A 21,874-nucleotide genomic window follows, 5' to 3' on the forward strand; every position below is an offset into this window, starting at 1 on the left:
GTCCCTGTGTGGGGACCATCCTTAGGATGGCTCTGATGTTAGGAGATGGGAGGTAAGAGGATTGAGCAGGGCCTGAGATCCCCCTCCATCACTGGGAAGCCCTGGGAGGACAGAGGCTCAAGTCTGGGCTCGCAAAGATTATTCCAGAAGGGTGCAGTCAGAGGTGGAGTCTTGGAGCTAAGTAGGGGTAACCCATGGACTCATAGGTAGGAGACCATGGTCAGATGCCCCAGGTCTTCTGGCTCATGCTCTAGTTCACCAGGAGACCCTCTGGGCCCTGGTTGGCTCCCACCTCTGTGTGATTACTTCGGAGTTAGGAAGCACATTTGCCTGGAGGGCAGCCAGAGCCAGCAGGCAGCTCTGACAATGAAACAGAAGCTTCTACTGAAATAAAATTAAACTGTCTCCTGGCCTTGCCCCTTGTGGTCAGACCAAACCTCCTTATGTCTGAAGACAGTTGTCCTCACTCCTCTGGGTCATTAACCACTTGTAAAGGTGATGTCCTGAGATCATCACCCCCTGGGTTTGGTCCCATTTGATACTGGATCTATGAAAATATTTCTCATGAGCACCTCCCACCTCCCAGCTTCTTTTACCTTGAAGGTCAGTGGGGGACATGGGGAGGGGGACCTCCCTTGAGCTGGACAATATATTGATAGCATTTAGGATCACACCAGATGTTTTTTTATTCCAAGAATCAGGCTGTGCTTATGAGATTTATTTCACAACCCTGGGCTAAATCAGTGGAAATTAAACAGACAGGCACAGGAGGCTCAGAAGGAAACAGTAACATCCCAGGGTAACACAGTCAGCAAGAAGCAGGCTGTAGTGAATCCCTGGGCCTTTGCCTCCAAGCCTCCTCCCACCACAGGGGCTCTGGACCTCTGCACTCTGGTTAGGGGGCTCCTTTCACAAGGGCTGGTGGGAGAGTCATGCTGCAGTGGAGGGGTGTGGCTGTTTGCTCTGATCTGGTAGGACATGGTTTAAGTGATGCTGGCTCCTCACAGCCCAGTTCTCCTGGGATGTCACATGTCCAGAATCCCTTCCTGCAATGCACAGGACGAGCAGCTGAACGCCCAGCCCCAGGTTGGTAGAGACGTCCTCTTGCCCAGCACTCAACTTCACCTACCTCCCACAGGGCTTCCCCTGCAGGTCTTGGGATGGAGGTTCTTATGGATTCTGGGTCCCAGGCATCTGTGCAGATGCACAAGCCTGAGGCTTCCATTGGAGCAGATGGTCCTGGACAGTGGTCTCCCCTTCCTACTTTCTCTCTTTCCCTTTCAGCATAAATGCCCAACTTTCTTTTATTCCCAAGTGTAAAATTTGGCTCCTAAAAAGCCACTGCCTTGGGAGGCCAAGGCGAGTGGATCACTTGAGGTCAGGAGTTAGAGACCAGCCAGGCCAACATGATGAAACCCCATCTCTACTAAAAATACAAAAGTTAGCCAGGCGTGGTGGCTGGTGCCTGTAATCCCAGCTACTGGGGAGGCTGAGGCAGGAGATTTGCTTGAACCTGGGAGGCAGAGGTTGCAGTGAGCTGAGATCATGCCACTGTGCTCCAGCCTGGGTGACAGAGTGAGACCCTGACTTGAAAAAAAAAAAAACCACTGCCCACTTGTGCCTGACCTATGACCTCAAGCACCAGCCACAAGGCACTCCTTACAGGAGTACCCACAGGAGATTTCTCACTTCTCTGCCTTAGGCGATCCCACTTGAGAGGAGGTCCAAGCCTCTGTCTCCCCAGAGGTGAACATCTGCTGGATATTAAGGAATCTCCTTGAGGATGGGCAAGGGTTGGGTGCACTGGGTGAGCACCAGGTACTCCTAGCTCCAGGCATCACTTCTCCCATGCCACCTGCCCCCTGGGGCCTGGTGTATTCGAAAGGGGAGTAGGGTATGGATTAGAATCACCGGGAGAGATTTTTAAAGTGATGCCTAAGGTCCATCCCCATATATTCAGATTCCTTATTGATCTTGGGTGACAGACACCACCCTATGAAACAGGCATCGCTAGACACAGCTTCTGTGACTGCAAGCAATTCACTCTTGACTTCTGGAGGTGAAAGGCTGTGGCAGAAACCTCAGACCCTGCTGAAAGTAGCAAGTCCTGCAGAAGGCAGTTGTGGAAGAGGAGTTTCAGGAGTCAGGGGAAAAAAGTGCTGGTAGTGAAGCTCTGAGCTAGAGAGGAAGCAAGGCAAGGGTTTTATACTCAAATGTCCCCAAACAGAGCCAGGCATCAGTCAAGGCAACCAGGAAAAATAGGGGTCTGAAGTTTGGGCCAACAGGTTCCAAAAAGCCTGGACCCAAAGCATCCAGAACATGGCTTTCAAATTGTCAACTGCAAGTCACCTGGATGAGGAAAGGTCTGCTTGATTCAAAGTTGATGGGTGCTTTTTCCTGGGATGGGTCCTTCTCACCCCAGACAGTCCAGTGCACCTGACCAGGACAAGGGACAGTCACTGGACCTTGGTTCTGGCAGGCAGGCAGCCTTGGCAGGTAGATGGCTTAGAAATTGGGAAAGAGGAGAAAAAATGGGACTAGTGAAAAATCCTACTGGTTAGGAAGAAGGCCTGGAGATGTCTCTGAAGACTAAATGGGGTCATGAAGAGGAAGACTAGGTTTGGGTAGGAAGTCTCCCCACTCTCTTTCAAGAGGTAGGGAAAGAGTTTATTGAGGGCCAGATGCCAGGCCAGGGAGCTTGGGAGGAAGAATTGCTTGTGTTTCCATCTTTCTGCAAGTTTGGCTGATCCTAAGCCCTCTGGGGTCTGGACAGCAAGCTCCACATGCTTGTCCCTCTCTACAAAGAGCAGAACCTTCTTTGGGGCCCAGGATTTTATACAATGCAGCAACGATTTCACTCTCCACTTTTCCGTGAGCGATTCCTATGTTGCACATGCGAATCCCACCCATGGGTTAGAAGTACAGAGGCCTGGCCGGGCGTGGTGGCTCACGCCTGTAATCCCAGCACTTTGGGAGGCTGAGGCAGACAGATCACAAGGTCAAGAGATTGAGACCATCCTGGGCAACATGGTGAAACCCCGTCTCTACTAAAAATACAAAAATTAGCTGGGTGTGGTGGCACGCACTTGTAGTTCCAGCTACTCCGGAGGCTGAGGCAGGAGAATTGCCTGAACCTGGGAGGTGGAAGTTGTAGCAAGCCGAGATCGCACCACTGCACTCCCACCTGGGTGATGGAGCAAGATACCATCTCAAAAAAAAAAAAAAAAAAGTGCAGAGGCCTTACTATGGGCTTGTAAGATCCGGTTGACTGTTTTAGAACAATTCCTTATAATTAGAGACTGGGTGGTGGGGAACAGGGGTGGGTGAGCCCGGGGGTGGTTGGGGGTATGGTGGGAGATGGACAGATCTATTTTTTTCCTTCAACTAGGCTGAGCAGAGAAGATTCAGATAAATGCAGCCCTTCATTCAAGGCTACACTTTCTGATGGCTATTACATTTGAACTCCAAGAGGTAAACTGTGTTTCACTTCTTCTGCAAAGCCTCTTCAAAGCTTTTCCATAAAACTGTAGCTCAACACTAAGTTGTCCTTTCACTGAGCGCCGTAGCATAGTAGTTCTTAAATCTGAGCATCAGCCAAGCGCAGTGGCCCACGCCTATAATCCCAGAACTCTGAGGCCAAGGTGGAGGATCGCTTGAGCCCAGGAGTTTGAAACCAGCCTGGAAAACACAGGGAGACCCCGTCTCTCTACAAAATTGAAAAATATTTAAAAATTTTGAGTATGTATTAGAATCACCCAGAGGGCAGAGAGAGTGTAGAGCACCCTCACAGTATAGTAGGTCTGGGCTGGAGACCAAAGAATTGCATTCCTAACAAGTTCACAGGTTATACCAATGCTGCAGGTCTGGAACCATGCTTTGAGAACCACCGCTGTTAACATATATTCTCTACCTTATAATTTCATGGCATATTTGTATTGTCTAGAAATAGTCCAGAATTATTCTCAGCATATCTGTCTGTCTTCTCGACCAGATTTCAATTCCTGCAGTGGCAGAGATTGTATATATTTTCCACCACATCAATTAGCATTATTGGACACATAGTCTACTAAGTACTTATATACTGGGAAGAGCTTCAGAGAACTTGAATTCTTCAAGAAGACAGGGATCAACTACGGTTGATTATAGGATTTCTACATTTTGTAACAGATCATCTAATTTTTCCGCACCAATCACATTTGCAGAGAAAAGTCTTCATTTTCTTGAGCAGTATCCTAATCTCATTAAAGAAACACTCCAGTCTTGACTTTGGAAAAAAAGATTCATTCCTTCATCCTTCCAAATAAGGTACAGTACAACTGAATAACAATGCACATTACTGAAAAACACAATTGCATCTTATATTGCTCACTACTCTTGAAGTATAATTCAGATATTAAGGAAAAGAACTGCTAATCACATGAACACATTACAGAAATCAAAATTAACTTACCACACAAAATAAATTAAAACATTAAATATTAACCTTTTCAGTGCAACATATACAGACGTCAGAGTAAGGAGTTCTAAAAAGAAAGCATCAGGTTTATTATAATAAAGATAATGAAAAGTTGACCATTTTAGTAAATTATTAAGACTAGGAAGAGGAGTTGCTTTTTCAGTACTCTCTCTCTGCGTGTGAACCATTAGACCTTTCAGAAAGCCTGGTAAATCAATGGCTAGGGAGAACAGGTCTTATGTTAGAACACTTAAAAATATACACATGCTTGTCTTACTTCTGCAACGTCCTCTTGATTTTGGGCATTTGAGTCATTCCTCCCTCTGTGACTGGGCAGGTAGGAAGAGATCAAAGCCCAGAACCAACTAGAGGGCAGAGGTCTCCTGAGCAGTGTTAGAGCCTCATTAGTCCATCCCGGCCAAATTGACTGAAAAAGCAACTGATGACCCATGTGCCCTGGAAAACCTGGCTTGAAGATAACAGACAGTTTTCTGTACTTGCAAAACGCAATTCCTTGAGAAGCTCCAGAAGCACAAATTCTCCTCCCTCACCAGTGTGGGCGGGTGAGTGTCAATCCCACCTTTTTCTCCTTTCTCAGGAAAAAGGACTCTACGGCCATTCTGCCCATCTCTCCCGCAGGGACACAATGGCCAGCGCATCCCTGGCTGGGTTCCATGTGTGTCCAGCTGGGGCCCTGTCTTCCAGATCAGGGTTGGCTGCTGTCTGTCTTTCCATGTAGAAGAAAACATTTCCTGCCAGGATGCTTAAACAAAGTCACAGCATGTAGAGCAGTGGGAAAATCCAGGCTCCATAAGAGTATTGGAGGCCTTTTAAAAAATGTTTGTTATTTTTTAAATGGGGGCTTTTCATTGTCTCCTGAGCCATTGGAAACAGCGATGCTCCCCACTGCCAGGTGTGTGGCAGCTTACCAGGTCAGGATGTTAAGTGATTCTCTAATTGTAGTGAACAATTCATTTTCTAAAGGGCAAGAAACACAGGGAGCTTGCAGAGATGGATTAGAAGATGCATTTTTAACCTGAAATGGAGTCTTTTTACAGCTAACCAAAGACTACCATTGCCATTAAATGGCAGAGGGATCCAATGCTTATCAGTCATGTGATTTCTAGAAGAAAAATCTGCAGATAAGCCAGGCTGTCCTATCCTGAGGCACGGACAGTGGTCTAACCAGGCTTGCCTGGATGCATGCAGCCTCTTTTTCAGACCTGCTGGTTTCCAAAGAACTGACTTAGAAGGCACTTCTAGGGAGGTGTATATTTGAGGCCTCTCACTGCGTGTGTGTTATGGGCATAAGGATGAGGGCACTGGCAGGTGTGACTTGCTGGACCTAGGAACCAGAGCATTTACAGACACTAAATCTCAAGTCTTCGCAGAGAACCTCTGCTTCTGCCATCTGTCCAGCCTCATCTTCCCATGCCTCTGCAAAGTCTCTTGGATGCTAACTACTGATCAGTAGAGGTCTAAAAACCAGTGTCCATTCATTGGTCTCTAAGCAGGATGCTACAGTCAAGCCTCAACCCACATATCTGGCCCAAGGGATGTAAACTTGAACTTATTTTAATAATTTAAAAACCTGGAGCTGTGTCAACTATGTTGCTGGGAGTTCAGCTCTGAACAGATCTGAGGTCTGCATTTAGTGCTTCAAGTGTGGCACTGTTAAATAAGAGTGCCCAAAGTGAAGACACAGGTCAGAATTGTCTGAATTATATATACAAAAAAAGAGAAAATTCGTAGAAATCGTTCTTCCAGACCAAGGAAGAAGAATGAGGGGGAAGACAAAATTCTCTGAAAAGTTCAAGCCAATTTGACATATTTTAAATGTACCTTTCATGATGTGATAAGCTAGGTGCACTTAAGAGTTAATAGGGGGAAATCTTTCACTTTTCAAATACTAGTAGCATTTCCTCACATAAGGAGTTTATATATTATTTATTCGTTACTCTGTCTCCAAATTTTAATGAAAATTCCTAGGGATGAGCTATCCACTATGTATTTGAAGGGGCCCACTGCTTCTCACAGGCAGGCCCCATGGGTCAGATGGACCCAGGTGCTCAGGGTAACAATTGCTCCTTCTCTTGCAGGGAAAGGAAGACCCACATAGTGGAGGTGACTTGTGAGAGGTTTTATTAATAAAACCGGCATCCTGAATGGAAATGAAGAAAAAAAAATTACTGGAATAGTTTTCCTAGTGCTCGAAAATAAATAGCAAAGTTAAACTTCTCCTTTTAAAAATAAAGCAACGAAACAACCAAGCAACAAAATGGAAAATAAATGACTGGTCCCCCTTTCATGGATTTGGCCTGAAATGCCCATGGCTCGTGGCTAATGCTCTATTTCTAAACATACTCAAGAAGGGCTCACGAGGAAGTGAGCCTGTTTAATCACTGAGCAGTACAGTATGTATTGGGTTTATCCTGTGTAGACACACACACTCTTCCTCTCTCCTCAACAGAGGGGACAGATTCCTGCTGATGGATTTGCTAAGTTTTCTCCCAGAATGTATTGAGGCATTCACTGGCTATGTGGCTTCAATGGCACCACTTCTGAACTCCTACCTTTGTTCCTACCAGTAACCCAGCCTCTGGTTCCATCTCCACACCCCAGAAGACTTTTCCCAAGCCTTAGCTGTCTTGAAGAGGCCAGACATTTCTAATCAGTATAGCTTTTCAGTCAGCAACACACACATCATTAATGTAGAAGTCTGAAGGGGTTTTATGCTTTTTACATTGACTTAAGAGATTAAAAATGAAACCATTATCCATCTAATAAATAAGACATTATCTCCAAGGATGGCGATAGCTTAGGACAGTCTTCAATGTCACGTGTCCACGGAAGATGTTGGGCTGGTCGAGGGTCTCGTGGTTAGAGGATACAGCTTCTCTTAAAGCTGGGGTCTTCATGTGACATTAAACAGTTTCCCCTCCTTCACTTTCTTCCCCAGCAGGCGGATGACAGAAAACAATAACTATAGAAATCTCCTGTGTTGGGCAGAATTCTGTTGTGGGGAGGTGGCCCATTAAAAAGAAATATATAGCCCGGAATCCATGGCTGGCAGAAGACAACTGCACACATCTGGACTCGGACACCAACTGATGCACACGCCTCACCTAGGTGAACAGGAGTCCGTCTCTTTGCAGTTCTTTTTTAACCAGTCTTGAAATCGTGGTCCACCGATTTCTTTTCTAGGTCACACTGAATAACCCCAAGCAGACAGAGTTCTTGACAGAGTTTTGAAGGCCCACAAAAGGCTGCACAGGTGATTGTAGGCCAAGTAGGAAGGTCTGCGGCACGTGCAGGCATCTCTGGCAGTGCTGTCCTGAAGAAGCCTTTCTTTATCGATCTGCCACAGTCCATCTGGCCAAACTCCTCCTCTGGACTCTTCAGACCACTGGCAGGAAGGAAAAACAGGTTAGGTACTGTGGGCCACACCCTGGCCATGTTGGGAAAATAAGCTTAGGAAAGAGACTTGGAGATGGCACAGCCAATGTCACCAAGTTCTCGCGGGGAGTTAGGCCCGAGTCCAAATTCTGCTGCTTCAGTCTTGGGGACCGCAACCTCTGACATTGTGCTTTCAGTGCCAAAGGAAGCCAGAGAGACTGATTGAAAGTGAGTGAGTGAGTGAGTGAGTGGTAGCAGAAGGAAGGCATATGCGGGGGAGCAGGGGGATGCCCCCTGTTGTGAGGGTGTCATTTTAATCTGGCCTGCAGCCAGCTTCTGTAAGGGGTGACTTGGTGGGCAGCCCTGGTCCAGGGCTCTGGTAGCAGAAAGGCTTCCCCTGAGGCCATACAAGAATGGACCCATTTATTTTTCAATGGCTGGGCCCTGAGGGTATCCTCTGTATCTGTTGTGGTGAGGCAGCATGGACCATCCTCAGTTCCTGAGTTCAACTTAGTCTGGACATCTTTCTAGGTCCTTGCCATGGTTCCTCTGGAGGTGCTCACAGGTGAGCACCCCTGGTTCACCCATCCTTTAGGCCCAGCAGGCCTGGCAGGTGCTACATGAGGTGGTGATATGCACCATCTGAGGGAGAGGGACTTCAGCCCAGGTGGCCATCTCTAAAGGCCAGACCCATCCCCAGGCTTAGAGCTAACTTCTTAAATGTGGGTAGAGAAGAAGTGACATTAACGAGAAACTTACTCCACCCCAAACGACTCTGTTAGGTTCAGACGAATGCTACAGAATCTATTACAAATTTTCCTAAAAGATTAAAAACATGTCTCTATTGGTGCTAAAAGAAAAAATAAAAAGATTCACCTTCATTAGCTCAATGGATTAGCCCAAGGTGATTGAAAGGAGATGTTGAGAGGGGTCTTTAGAGGCCCTGGTGCTCATCCTCACTCCCCTACTGACTCCTAGTGGGACCCAAGCAGGCTGTCAGCAGACTCAGTTTACCCACATCACTCATGAACCATCCTCCTCCTAAGGCCACTGTAAGGCTGAATGGATTTGCATCCTCAAGAGCTATGGATCCTAATCTCAAGTGCTGCTCCTGCACAGTCTGTGTGTGCTCACTTACTGCACACAGTGACTATAGTGATTGAAATAAAGGACAAACACGTGTGTTCTTGGGCCTTCAGCTCCCTCCAGATGACCACGAGCTCTAATGAATGCATGTGTGTCCAGCTTCCCAGCAGCCTTCCTCCCTACCCTCTCCATGGACCCCGGAACTTCTAAACACCAACTGTTTACTAGGGAAGGACACTTCTGGGTGGATTCGCTTTAATGACTGTCTCCTGACCCACTATGTCCTCAAGAAAAACTTTACGATGGGCTCTCTTGGTCAAAATTGCATCCCCGAAAAGCTGGCTGGTGTGAGACTTTTCCTTCCCTGTTTGGATGAAGGACTCTTCACCTCCATGAGCCCGGAGCCACTGATGCTCCGAGGAGGCTCCTGAGGTGCACGCTGGGCCCCACATCCTGATGTCCAATCTTCTTTATGGATGTTGGCGAAGATGTCCAGGAAAAAAGGTAAACTTAATGAAGATCATAGGACCTAAGGGTTTTAAAGTCCTTAGAGACCTTCCATAGGCCAAATGCCTCCTTTTACAGATGAAAAAGGGGAAGTGACTTTCTCAAGGGAAAGAGAATGAACATCTCTTGAGTGCCTACAATTTGGGTGATATACTATACTAGGTATTTTATATCAGTACTCATGCAATTTGCACAACATCTTTTTAAGAATAAGAAAACCAAGGCTAAGCCGGGCACAATGGCTCACGCCTGTAATCCCAGCCCTTTGGGAGGCCGAGGCGGGCAGATCACCTGAGGTCAGGAGTTCGAGACCAGCCTGGCCAATATGGTGAAACCCTGTCTCTACTAAAAATACAAAAATTATCTAGGCGTGGTGGTGGGCAGCCTGTAATCCCAGCTACTCGAGAGGCTGAGGCAGGAGAATCACTTGAAACCGGGAGGTGGAGGTTGCAGTGAGTCCAGATCGCACCATTGCACTCCAGCCTGGGTGACAGAGTAAGACTCCATCTCAAAAAACAGAAACAAAACAAAACAACTCGAGACTCTGAGAGGTTGAGTAACTTGTCAAAGGTTCCACAGCCACCCGCCAGGATATAAGGGGTCCCTACTAAGTAAAAGGCACCTATGAATAAGCTAAACCTGACTTGGTAGAATGAGACAGTCTCTTCCTTTTCTCCCCTCTTCCTGCTTCATACTCCAGGAACCTCTGCCCTGACTTGGAGAAAGTGGTCATTTTCTCCACCCAATAGTGTCTCCCACCAGAGAAGAGGCTCGTTACCTGTTTCTGAGTGGCAGCAAGCGGTTCTTCCCTTCAGGAGGGCGCTGGGCTTCTCGTGCCGGCAGATGAGGGCCTGGCACCACTCACAGTGTTTTCGGACCTGGCAGCAGCTGCAAAGACACAGGGGTCCCAGTCTGGGCAGGAGCCTGGCAGGAGGGCCAGGGTGGCACAGCATCTGCCCAAAGGCCCTGTTGTGCAGCTTCAGCTCTAAACCAGCTCTAAACCAGCTCCCCATGGGGGCTTCTAGAGCGACAGGCACCATAGAGGGATGAGGGCTTGATAGGGCAGTGGTTTTTTGGGGCAGATGCTGGCCAACAACAGAAGCATCTGTTGGTTGCCCTCAAGTATTTGCTCCATTTCTGCAAGCCGACCTGGCTCCAGCTTCCCCAGCTGTCAGAGGGAACTGGTCCTCCACCTGGCTTTCTTGATAAAGAACCAGGTGGGTAACTTCACAAGTGTAATGGCCTCAGAATTGGGACAAAGGACTGGGATAAAGTGGCCACCTCCAGCTGGCATGGCTGTGAGGGTTTGGGAAGAGGTTATTCATCTGGTATTGCCAGTAGCAGAACAGGGAACTTGGATGGCTGAATTGACCCATGGAAAAAAAATGGAAGAATGAGTTATAGATCTCAATGGCTTTGAATCCTGCTTTCAGGACTAAAATTCTCTAGTTTTGGAACATCTACCCTCTCTGTAAACCTTTGTGACCTGCAGTCCTGAGGCATCAGGGTTATAAAGGTTCCTGCCTCCCTTTGTGGGCAGGAATGGAGAGCTTTCAGAGTTTGCAAGAAAAAAAAAAGCCCCAAAAGAAGAAGAGAAAAGAAAGCACTGAGTGAGAGAGGAGTTACCCACAGACGCTGCCAGCCGTTTCCCTTGGGATATCGTGGAGAACTTCATTTCTACTCATTCTAACCTTAATGCATATATAATTTATGTATCTCTGGGCTAGGGCTGGAGTTAGGAGAAATTTCCTAAGATGAGCCAGATGGCAGAGATGAAGAAATAAGCCTGTTGCTGGGCTTCTCTCTTGGTATCCAGTGGGCATTTCACAATTCCCATCCCAGTCCCTGTCTTGGCACTGTCCTGCAGTGAGAAGCTGGACAGGTTACTGAAGCCCCTGAATCTTTGGACAGCAGGGCTAAGGAGGAGGCTCTGAGACCTTCCTGCCCAACCTGCTTATGTCACACGTGAAAACTGAGAGCCCAGAGCAGTGTGCCTGGGCATGAGGCCCTCCTGAGTTGCAGAGTCTGGACTGGAAACAGCACATCCCATGCCAGGGGGCTCTAAAGGCCTTGGTTCCAGAGCCATCAATGACTACTTTCTCACAGTCAGCCAGCCAGGTGGGCTTGTCCTTGTCACTTCCCAGACAGGAGCATCCCAGGGCAATGGGATCAAGGCCTCTAGATCCCTCCAGCATGGGACAAGCTGGTCCCAACTTGGACCCTGCAACTCAGGAGGGCCCTAAGCCCAGGAAGCCAGCAGCCTGGCAGGAGTGAGAGCTTAGTCTCTGGCTCATGAATTCTGAACTTGGTCTCTGGCAGGGAGACCAAGGCTGGGAAGGGACACAGGAGTTGGGACTGGCTGCCTCCCTGGAAATGAAAGATGCTGTCTAGGCATCTAGATCATTCCTGTTTCCAGACAATCTGCCAAAATTAGCTCTTAGGTCCCTCTGGGGAGGCCCACATGGGCCCCCAGTCTTATTCCTAAGTCCCTGTGACCCCTCTGGTCACAGAAACAGGACAATGGAAGGATGGGGCAGCACACACAGCTACTGGCCATGACAAGTAAGACTGGCAGCCCACTAGCTTGCTCCTGCTTCTTGAGGAGTGTCCTTCTGAATGGCCCAGCCTGGGCTGTGGCCCAGTCTGAACCAGAGCTGCTTGTCTTCTCGCAGCAAACATGTTTTTCCAAGGCCTCTGGAAGCAGAATGGATACTGCTTGGAGGGGAGGGAAAGGGCAACCCAGCTCAGACCCCATCCCTCACCACTCAGTGCTGCCTTGGTTCAGGAGAAGGATGTGAGCAAGCTGTGGCTACTGTCAACAAGCTGGGACTCTAAGGGGTACCCCATTGTTACCAGAACCAGGGGCATGTGTTTCAGATGTCTCAATAGCCACAAACCAAAGGGACGGTTTGTTTATCTGTCCAAACCTTAGGCAACTTTTGAGGGTATAAGTTTGGCTTCCTGCATCGACATGTAGCTACTGACCACAACCTTGCCAGAGGGGCCCACCCACTGACTGTCTCCACCATGAGTTAACCTACACTGAATTGAGTGGCAGCCTTTAACTGTTCTGAGACTTCCTTGTGCATATCCAATCAGGTATATTAGGTTGGTGCAAAAGTAATTGTGATTTTGGTCTTAAAAAGTAATGGTGAAAACCACAATTACTTTTGCACAAACCTAACAAATCCCCTAAGATTCAGACTTCAGATATTTCCAGGGAATAAATCTGGCATAGTTCCAAATGCTAGGAATATTGCACTGTATTCCCAGGGTCTCTGACGCTGCAGAGCAGTCCAGTCAGGAGATATGGGCAAGCAAATGGGGCCAAGACACACCTGAAAAGGTCTCTCCTGGTCTAGGCCCCAAGGAGGCTTCCTGGAAGATACAACACAGTAACTGAGTTTTGGAGGATGAGGAGGGGCAGAGAAGTGGACAGAGAGGAAGAGCTGTACAGAGTGATGGTCATCAGCCTGTAACAGCAACAATGGCCCTCGACATGGTTTAGTATTTGTAAAGTGACTTCTGCAGAGAGAAAGTACTTTTGCTGCTGCTGGAAGGAGGCTAGGAGCTGTCTCCAGTCCTCTCTGGAGTACCTGCCGACTTCATCACTATTCTGAAGATTCCAACACAACCGTGGAAAGAACGAGCATGCCTTTGGTTCTGCACTGGCCTCCACGGTGCATGAACCCCCCAGCTGGGGATCCACCCAGGATGTACGAGGCCTTCATGCAGCTTGGCTGCCATGCCATGCCAACAGTCATCAAAGTAGCATTTAGCTTTGCTGACACCACTCAGACGTCACAGCAATAAGCTGTGCTGAGGTGGCCCTGTTATCTGGATGTACTGCAGATGTCCCTGGTAGGGGAGGCGGGCAGGGGACCTGGCCTTAGGGGCAGCAAGTACTCACTGTATCAGCACACATGTGATGATAAGGACAGCCAGGGCCACGATGGAGACCACCACCAAGGCGGTGATGGCCTGCTTCTTCTGACTGGCGGCCACCACAGCCAGGAGGTCCGCATGCTCACAGCGTGCACCAACGTACCCAGAATGGCAGCTGGGGAAGAAAGGAACGTCAGTGCACTCTCCTGACAAAAGGTCTTGTTACCCTAGCTCTCCACGGAGGACTTGCCTGGAGGGACCCAGAGCCTGCAGGTAAAGCGCAAAGGGGCCCTGCCAGCTTTTGCAATTGGAGGGAAAGGTGTCAGCAAAATGCCTCCTATGTCCCTGCTGCAGGCACCACCACTTATGTGGAGAAGGAAGGGGAATCTAATCATCCTTGTCATCTGAGGATGCAAGCTATGCCTGAAGCAATCCATGACTATTGTGACTATGCCACATCCTGGAGGAATAAAGGCAGTAAATGTGTTCATGACACAGGCTTCATTTTGGCAGTTCATAAAAAATCCAGGTTATTTTTAAACCAAATGTGTATTTTCAGAATTTCTGGTGATGACAAAGAAAACATCTGAAACCAGTGGAGACATAGGCTGTGGTTTGCCTTTTTATCTTCTTCATCAAGTTTAATTAGTTCTTCAAGTATCTACCAGATTACCTAGCACCACTACCTGGTCATTGTAGGACTGTAGATGTCACTACTCTCCTGTGAACCCTGGTGTCCTCCTGTCCATCAATACCTGGCCTACCTCCATACCAGGCTTAGTAAAGGCATAAGCAAGGTCATGTTTGAATGTGTGTGTAGCCTGTACAGTGTGGTGCCAACACCAGGTGATGTAATTCCTGGCATTGCTACCATTCAGAGGTTCTTTGGCATTAATCTTTTAATCATAGCCCCCTGCTATGCATGAGTGGGTCTCAAAAGTTCTTCAGGATGTGCCCTGGCCATAAGGATGGGACGGTCATTTTCTTCCACAGGCATCCCCTCACCCTGAGCCACTAATCCCCCAAACGTGATTCTTCTCAATAAAAGACACTTAACTTAGACACTGGTCCCTTTGTATGGAGTAACATTCTTATTGTCAATAGAAATGTAAGATCACCACCTCCTTTGCCGGGGGGACTTCTTTTTTGTTTTTGAGATGGAGTCTCGCTCTTGTCACCCAGCCTGGAGTACAGTGGCGGGATCTCAGCTCATTGCAACCTCCATCTCCTGAGTTCAAGCGATTCTCCTGCCTTGGCCTCCTGAGTAGCTGGGATTACAGGCACATGCCACCACGCCTGCCTAATTTTTGTATTTTTAGTAGTGACAGGGTTTCACCATGTTGGCCAGGCTGGTCTCCAGCTTTTGACCTCAGGTGATCTGCCCGCCTCGGCCTCCCAAAGTGCTGGGATTACAGGCATGAGCTACCGCGCCTGGCCTGCCGGTGGGGACTTCTCAGCAGAGCGGCCCCATATCCTATGCTAGATTTAAAGTTTTGTTTTGTTTTGTTTCTCCCCTAGACATGGCAATGAGAGCTAAACTTTTTAAAAGAGTTTATCTTTTGATTAATTAGCCTCTAACCTTCACTTTTAGATTAAAAGGGCTTTGAAGACCAGGCACACTGAGAGGGGATCACAGAACTCTGAATAAGAACAGTGACTTTCAATGGCTCAGGGGGCTATGGGACAGGGACAGGGTTTTTTTGTTTGTTTGCTTGCTTTGATTTTAATAACAAAATTACATAAAGGCAAAGGTCAAGAAACAGCTCTCCCTGCAGGCACTGGCCCTTTCCTATGAGGCGGAGGCGAAGAGTGGATTAGACTCCAGGGTGAGAGGTGATATGCAACAGTCTTAGGCAGTGCATAAATCTAAGCTGTCCATATCTCAAGAAAATCCTGCAAAGGGTCCCTCCCTCTAGCTCCTCAGGTTTTCACCCTGCATCCAGATGGCTCTCCGACCTTCCAGATGAGGTCCCTGAGTTGTGCGCTTCCTCTGTGATAGCTAGTCCTCTCTCCCACAGGGCCCTAATCCACCCCTCTACTTTATCTCCTACCCACCTAGGTTCCAGCCAATCCAAGTTTGTTGCCAATCCACACACTGCACCTAGCACAGTTCCCAGCATGTGGGGACTCAGGACACACCGGCAGAATGAATGAACAACTACCCTCCATTGTGCATCTCAACTCTGGCTACCTTCTCCACCTGGAATATCATTCCTCACTCTCCTCCTCAGGCTCCATTCCAAGGACCACATTCTCCAGAAGAATGTAATTTACAGACTCATTCACATTCCTTTTTGTCACCCATCCATCCATTCTTCCATAGCTCACTTTGATCTCCCTAACCTCTCCTCCTTGAACCCCCCAGGACTATGCCCACCTTTCTGACTGCTCTTCTCCAACCATCTTCACTTCTGGCCCCAGCCTTTTTGCTCTTGCAGGGCAGGGCCAAGCTTAGCTCTACAGAAACCTCTGGTGAACCACTGAAGGGAATGGGGCCGGGGAGCCTGGGCTTTGGAGTGGATTATCAGATTTGTAACCAGGAGTTGTAGACAAGCCAGTGAGACTTCTCTGCAAAAGGTTAGGGTTAGGGTTAGTGCTTCTTTCTCCTGGCAAAGGTACCATAATGAGGATTTGCAGAGTCTTTTGTGAAAGTCTCAGGGTATAGGAAGGTGAACAACCCATGACAATTTCACACAACTTGAAATGTTTCTACTCTAACCAGCAGGCCCTGGGAAAGAGGGATTCTAGCACCTCGCCTATTATTCAGCTCTAAAAACGCTATGATTTAACACATCAATACTGGAGACCCCAGTAAATTTCATTTAAATAAAATAGTGGCAACCAACTGCTAAATACAACATGTAATATTTACTGCAAGCAGTAGGCTAAACTCCTATGTGAATCATCTCTTTTAATTCCGACAATCACAACTGACCTGTGAGGTTGCAGCTATTACTTACCTTGTTTGACAGATGAAGAAACAAAAGCTTCTAGAGGTTTGGGAACTAACAGTCTCACCCAATAAGACTACCTTTCTGGGTTAATGCAAATTGGATTGGAAGATACCCCGGGCTAGTGATTTAGTGACAAACACAAACCTGATCAGACACAAGAGATGGGCTACTGATTGTCCTGTAGCGAGGTCTCCTCGCTGTCAGTGCAGCAAGGTGCAAAGGTGCCCCCAGACAGTGCCATCTTAACGCACCAAGGGAGACAGCCCCCTGGGCTGGGACACACCTTGCTGACTTTCCATGCTTTTTCTACCAGAGGAACATTTGCCATTCATGCACGCTGGCCCCTGCAAATCAGCTCTGTTTAAAACCACCCCAGCAGGAGCCCCAGCTCCTTAGGAAAGTCTTCATGCCAACAAGAATGCCTATCACGCTAGTGTAATAGCTGCAAACGCTCAACTCCCAGTCCCACAGAGTGAGGGAGCCCAACATGCTTCTGAGCGAACACTTCCCCAAGGTGGGAGGCACGGGAGGCACCTGGGTAACTGCCTCATCGTTGGGACTCCAGGTCATGACCTAGAAGAGCTCCAAGAACAGTGTGTCTTAGCCCCAAGCAGCCCAGTGGGTCTCACCTACAGCTGGGACCTCCCAGTTCAAAATCTCTCTGCAAGTGGGGCCAGGACATTTTAAAGAAAGGGCCAAAAGGTAATTCTGACACAGCCAGAGTTGAGAGCCACTATGAAGTTTTTAATAGTGAAACCAATGTTTCTCAACCTTGGCTGCCCATTGAAATTGCCTGCAGAGCTTTCAAAAATCCTGATGTCCGGGCCACACCTTTGGATCAATTAAATCAGAATCTCTAGGAGTCAGTCCTGAGCATCAAGATTTTTAAAGCTCCCAGCTGATTCTAGTGGGCAGGGGAGGGCGATCCTTTCTCTTCCTAGTTGTAATATTGGGAATACTCCTCAGTTGCTCTTTATGACGGAAAAGGAAAAGGTTTAGTGACATACTTTAAAAAAAAAAACTTCCCAAGCTTCTACTAATATTAGACTTAATTATGCTGATTATTTTAGGCACAAGTCACAGAAGGAGTGGGAAGAGTCACCTCACCTGGCTGCAAATGAATCATCACACTTGACCCAGCTGCTGTTCTCTCCTTGGCCTCAGGTAGGCGCTGGTTCCCACCTGGCTGCACATTCCACAGGGCTATGAGGCAGTGGGTGTACTAGGACCAAGGGTACGTGTATTGGACTCACGCATTCTCAGCCTTTCAAGAACCAGATTCACCAAGTCCTACAACCTCTGTGCTCTGGGGGCTGGGTAGGAGAGGGCTGGAGTATGGTCAGCCCTACTTACACACTCCTTCCAGCAGGACCTCACAACATCCCTTGGCTGCGGTGATGGTGCCAACAGCGGCCACAATAGCAAACACTTGAGCTCATATGGTGTGCTGGGAACTGGGCTTGAATGTTCTCCGGTGCTGTCTAATAGAACTTTCCATGATCATGACAGAGTCTATAGCTGGGCAGATGAATACAGTAGCCACTAGCTACCCTGAGGTATTACATCCTTAAAATGTGGCTAGTGAGACTGAGAAACTAAATTTTAATCAATTAATTTAAGTAGTCCCACTACTTATGAGACCAGTGGCTCTTGTCATAGGCAGCGATTGCTCTATATACATTATCATCACTGGGTCCCCATTACAATCCTATGAAGTATTAGTATCCTCATTTTGTGCACAAAGAAACAGAGGCTTAAAGGGGCCAAGTCATTTGTATGGGAGACTCAGCTGGACTTTACCTCTGTCTGCCTGACCTCCAATCCATGCCTTTAACTGCAGTGTCCTCCTGCCTGGTGTGTGACCCCCACTCTGGGAGGACCTGCACTTTCTCCAGACCTGTGGATGGGAGTGATGTCATCCTTCTTAACCCTACCCCCACCACCTGCTGATAGATCTATGTAAGGGGGCTCGAGTGCCAACAAGAAAACTGCCCCAATCCTAATCTCTGGGGAGGCGCCACCTTGGTTACACAGTCAGCCGGCTATGAACTGATGGCGGTCAGGTCTCTTTGGGTGTTTAACTCTGTTCAGATTCCACTGGAATGTTCTGTGGCCAGGGCCAGGTGGAATGTTTCCCTTGGCTGACAGGAATTTGCTTTCATACTTTGCTGTGGGAAACTTGTCAGGGAGTTGGGTCACCAAGGAGCATTTGGGACAGGTGAGAAACTTCAAACTGGTTGCCAGGGGTAAACTTGTCACCTGAGTGGCTTCCTTCAACGGCTTTCCTTTGTTTGAAGGCTTCTGCAGGCAGCAGACCAATGGTGTGAGGAATCTGCCTCGGGGAAAAAGTGATGAGAGTCCTAACCTTGCATTTCTATAGCTTTACTGTCTTTGCAAATTCTCTTCCCATTAGTTTTCTGCTGTGGTCGGGAGCTAGGGGATTTATTAAAGGGAGCTGTAAAATACCATCGAGGTTCACCTGAAGCATAAATATCTAAGGCTAGTTTTCACCACCTTTGGCAGTCTGTGACTAGTTATTTGTTTAAACTTTTTTTCTTTCCCTCATTTTATAGCATGAGATGCCATTTTAGGTTCTCTGGAAACCTAAAGACTGTTGTTCTTATGGAAGACGGAGTTTATTAGAAAGTGCTCCCTCTGGAGACTAGAATCCTGGCTCCCTGTGGGTTTGCTTGATGAGGCCATGACAGATGGGGCCTGACCTCAGGGTTTGCAGGTTTATTGACCAGGATGTGTGTGTCAGCTTCCCAAGGCTGGGCAAGTCACAGGAGCAGGGACAGAATGTTCTGCTTTCTCTACATGCACTCAAGTGTTTCTGGTCTAGAGGGAATTCATTAATTAGAACATTCTTTTGGGTACTATAAATACAAAAAGGGATAAGGTGTGGTTCTGTCTTCCCAGAGCTCACAAGCCATCAGGGGGGTAAGGAGTGCTGCAGAGGGGCCTGCAGAGGACCCTGTCCCAGGGCTGAATACATGCAAGCCCCAAGGGGTCCTGTGGATGGCAAAGTGAGCCAAGTGGGCTGGTGTAAGCAGAGCAGCAGGGCAACAGGGGATCAGGGACCAATGTTCCATGTTGCTGTCAGGAATTTTGGGGAGAGGTGGAGAATGAAGGGCTGGAGAGGGCGAGCCCTATCTGGGGCGGCACACCTGAGTGAGTCCCAGCTGAGGGGCTGCGTCTGGAAGTTCAGGCCCGGTGTTGCCATTCTGCTTATTCAAGAGGACCCGGACGTCTGCATGGAAATGTGAAATCTGACTTCTAAAATGCTGACAACTGATTAAAGTCACCTAAGAACAGTGTGGCTCATTATCTGTTGCCATATAAAGCATTTCTGTAGACTGAATACCGTCCCTGGGCCATCAAGATTCAGAGGGGAAAATGAGGCAAAGAGGTGTGATTGCTTGCATGGCTGTGGCTTCCCCAAGATGGTCAGCTTTTCCAAATGCGAGTATGTCTCAGCTGTCTCTGTAGCCCTGCACTTGGCCCATAGGAAAAACTTGTTAAGAGTCTGTGGTCAGGGGACTGAGCTTGGGGATGACCCTGACCTTTCTTAGGAGGAGGGTTAATTTGCAGGGGGAAGATGCCTGGAAACAAAAGAGCTGAGTGGTATGAGGTGAATTTTGCCAAGCGGAGGCATCGCACCCTCTGGGCAGCAGCTGGGAGTATGGGTTCTGGCGCTGGAATGATGGGACTGAACCCCACCTCTGCCAGTTACTAGCTCTGGGACTCTGGGCAAGTGGCTCAACTTCTCTGAACCCCAGCTTTCTCACTTATACAACAAGGGTAATAATCCCTACTTGAGAGGGGAGTTGTGAGGGATCCATGGTTACGGTAGGCAGAGTGCTGGGTACCATGCCTGCCATGAACTAAGCTTTTATTGAGCACTTACTATTATTACTAATAGTAATGTGTATGATGTGAATGTGGAGAGATGGCCAATCACCCTGATTAGCAAAGTGTTAGGGTGTGTGAATGTGATGGACAGTTATATTTCCCTTGGGCCAAGAGCAGGGCTTGGGACTGAGGGGACTGGGAGAGCAGTCACCCACCCCAGCGTTCAGGAGGCTTCCAACAGCTGAAGAGGGGACTTCTCTTCAGCTTGACTTGCCTGGCTGCCAGCTCTTGGAAAGTTTACACCAGCCCTGATCTGGTGGGGAGGGCACCTGAGGAGAAAAACTGAGCTTCTCACTCACTTTGGGTCAGAACTTGGTAAAGACCTGCCTTTTTCTCCAAAGAGGACTCTCTAAACTCATAGCCCAGTGCACAAGAGGCCTGTATGCTTGATTCTGGGCCGAGCCCTGGACGTGGCTGGTGGGAGAGTACCTTCTGCCTGTTGTACAGGGAAGCTTTCTGATATCTGGGTCACCAGGGCAAACTTCCTTCTGGGCCAGTGTTTTTCCACAATGACCAGGGCACCAATGAAAACAGCCCCATCAGTCCCCCAGGGGCCCCTAGTATGTTAATTATTAATAAGAATGATAATCATGAATAATGACAGTGTCTATCATCATCATCGTGCTTTGTATTAACAGGGTGCGGAGGCCTGTCATCTGGAGGAGTTTCTTAGCCCTGCGGTGTTCCAAGGAGGAGGGTGGCCAGTGTGCCTCTCCTTCTTCCTCTCCAGGTGAGGCTCAGAGGCACCCTGAGGGGCCTGCCCAGGCTCACACAGCTGCACCTCAGGCAGAGGAAAGCCCTGCCCACGCCGCCTACTGCAGCAGGCTCTCCTGGTCCCCAGGCTCCTGGGCTGATGCATCTGATGGCCTTAAGCATCATAGCTAAGAACTCGGCTTCAGGAGCCAGAGAGACTGGTTCGAGTCCAGGCCCTGCTATGTGAGCTGGGTATAGCCTCTCTTTCTTCTTCATGGGGTCAGTATGATTAAATGAGTTAGCACATGGATTGTACTTCAAACAGTACTTGACATGAAGCCAAAACCTTAATAGGTGCCAGTTTTTATTAACGATGAGTATGAAATTGCTGATCCTCAACCATATTTGACCTACAAAAATGGCAATTTCATACGGATCCGTGACTCTTAACTTGGGGGCAGTTTTGCCCTGCAGAGGACATTTGACAATGTCTGGAGATATTTTTGATTGGCACAGCCAGGGATAGTGGTGCTACTGGCATCTAGTAGATAGAGGCCAGGGATACTGCCGACACCCTTCAGTATACAGGTCAGTTTCCACAACAGAACTACCCAGCTCCAAATGTCATAGTGCCAAGGTTCAATATAGGTCCCCCTAATAGTATTCTATTATAGACAGACTGATTGTTTTTAAATACGTCTTTCTGAAACTCACATGGCTTCCATTGCCTAAAGAATAAAGACAGCTTTCAACAGGCTCTGGCCTCCAATTTGTCTCTAAGCTGGTCTCCTCTCTGTCTCCCTGGTGTAGCCACGCTGATCTGCAGTAGCATGTCCCCCAAGCACGTGAGGCCTGGAACAACCTCTCTACTCTATCCAGCTGGCCTAATCCTAACACCTGCTCTGGGAAGCTTTCTTTGAGTGACTTTCTTCCCCAACCTGGCTGACTGTGGCAATCACCATGGCTCTGAACTAATGTGATTCCC

At 48.2% G+C, this 21,874-nt stretch overlaps 1 protein-coding gene across 4 annotated transcripts in view; it reads right to left on the reverse strand.

Moving 5' to 3' along the window:
- Nucleotides 1–4,260: 4,260 nt before the first annotated feature.
- TGFA (transforming growth factor alpha) overlaps nt 4,261–21,874 on the reverse strand; it is a 111,815-nt gene continuing 94,201 nt past the window's right edge. For all 4 annotated transcript variants that reach the window (XM_017865674.1, XM_017865673.1, XM_017865671.1 and 1 more), the window contains exons 4-6: nt 13,356–13,505; nt 10,224–10,333; nt 4,261–7,862 (exon numbers count right to left, since the gene is read on the reverse strand). In XM_017865674.1, coding sequence (XP_017721163.1) covers nt 7,855–7,862; nt 10,224–10,333; nt 13,356–13,505 — 268 coding nt within the window. In that variant the 3' untranslated portion in view covers nt 4,261–7,854. The remainder of the gene's footprint in view (nt 7,863–10,223; nt 10,334–13,355; nt 13,506–21,874) is intronic.

This window comes from Rhinopithecus bieti, unplaced genomic scaffold (assembly GCF_001698545.2).
Source record: "Rhinopithecus bieti isolate Rb0 unplaced genomic scaffold, ASM169854v2 scaffold_83366, whole genome shotgun sequence".
In the NCBI taxonomy this organism is placed as follows: domain Eukaryota; kingdom Metazoa; phylum Chordata; class Mammalia; order Primates; family Cercopithecidae; genus Rhinopithecus; species Rhinopithecus bieti.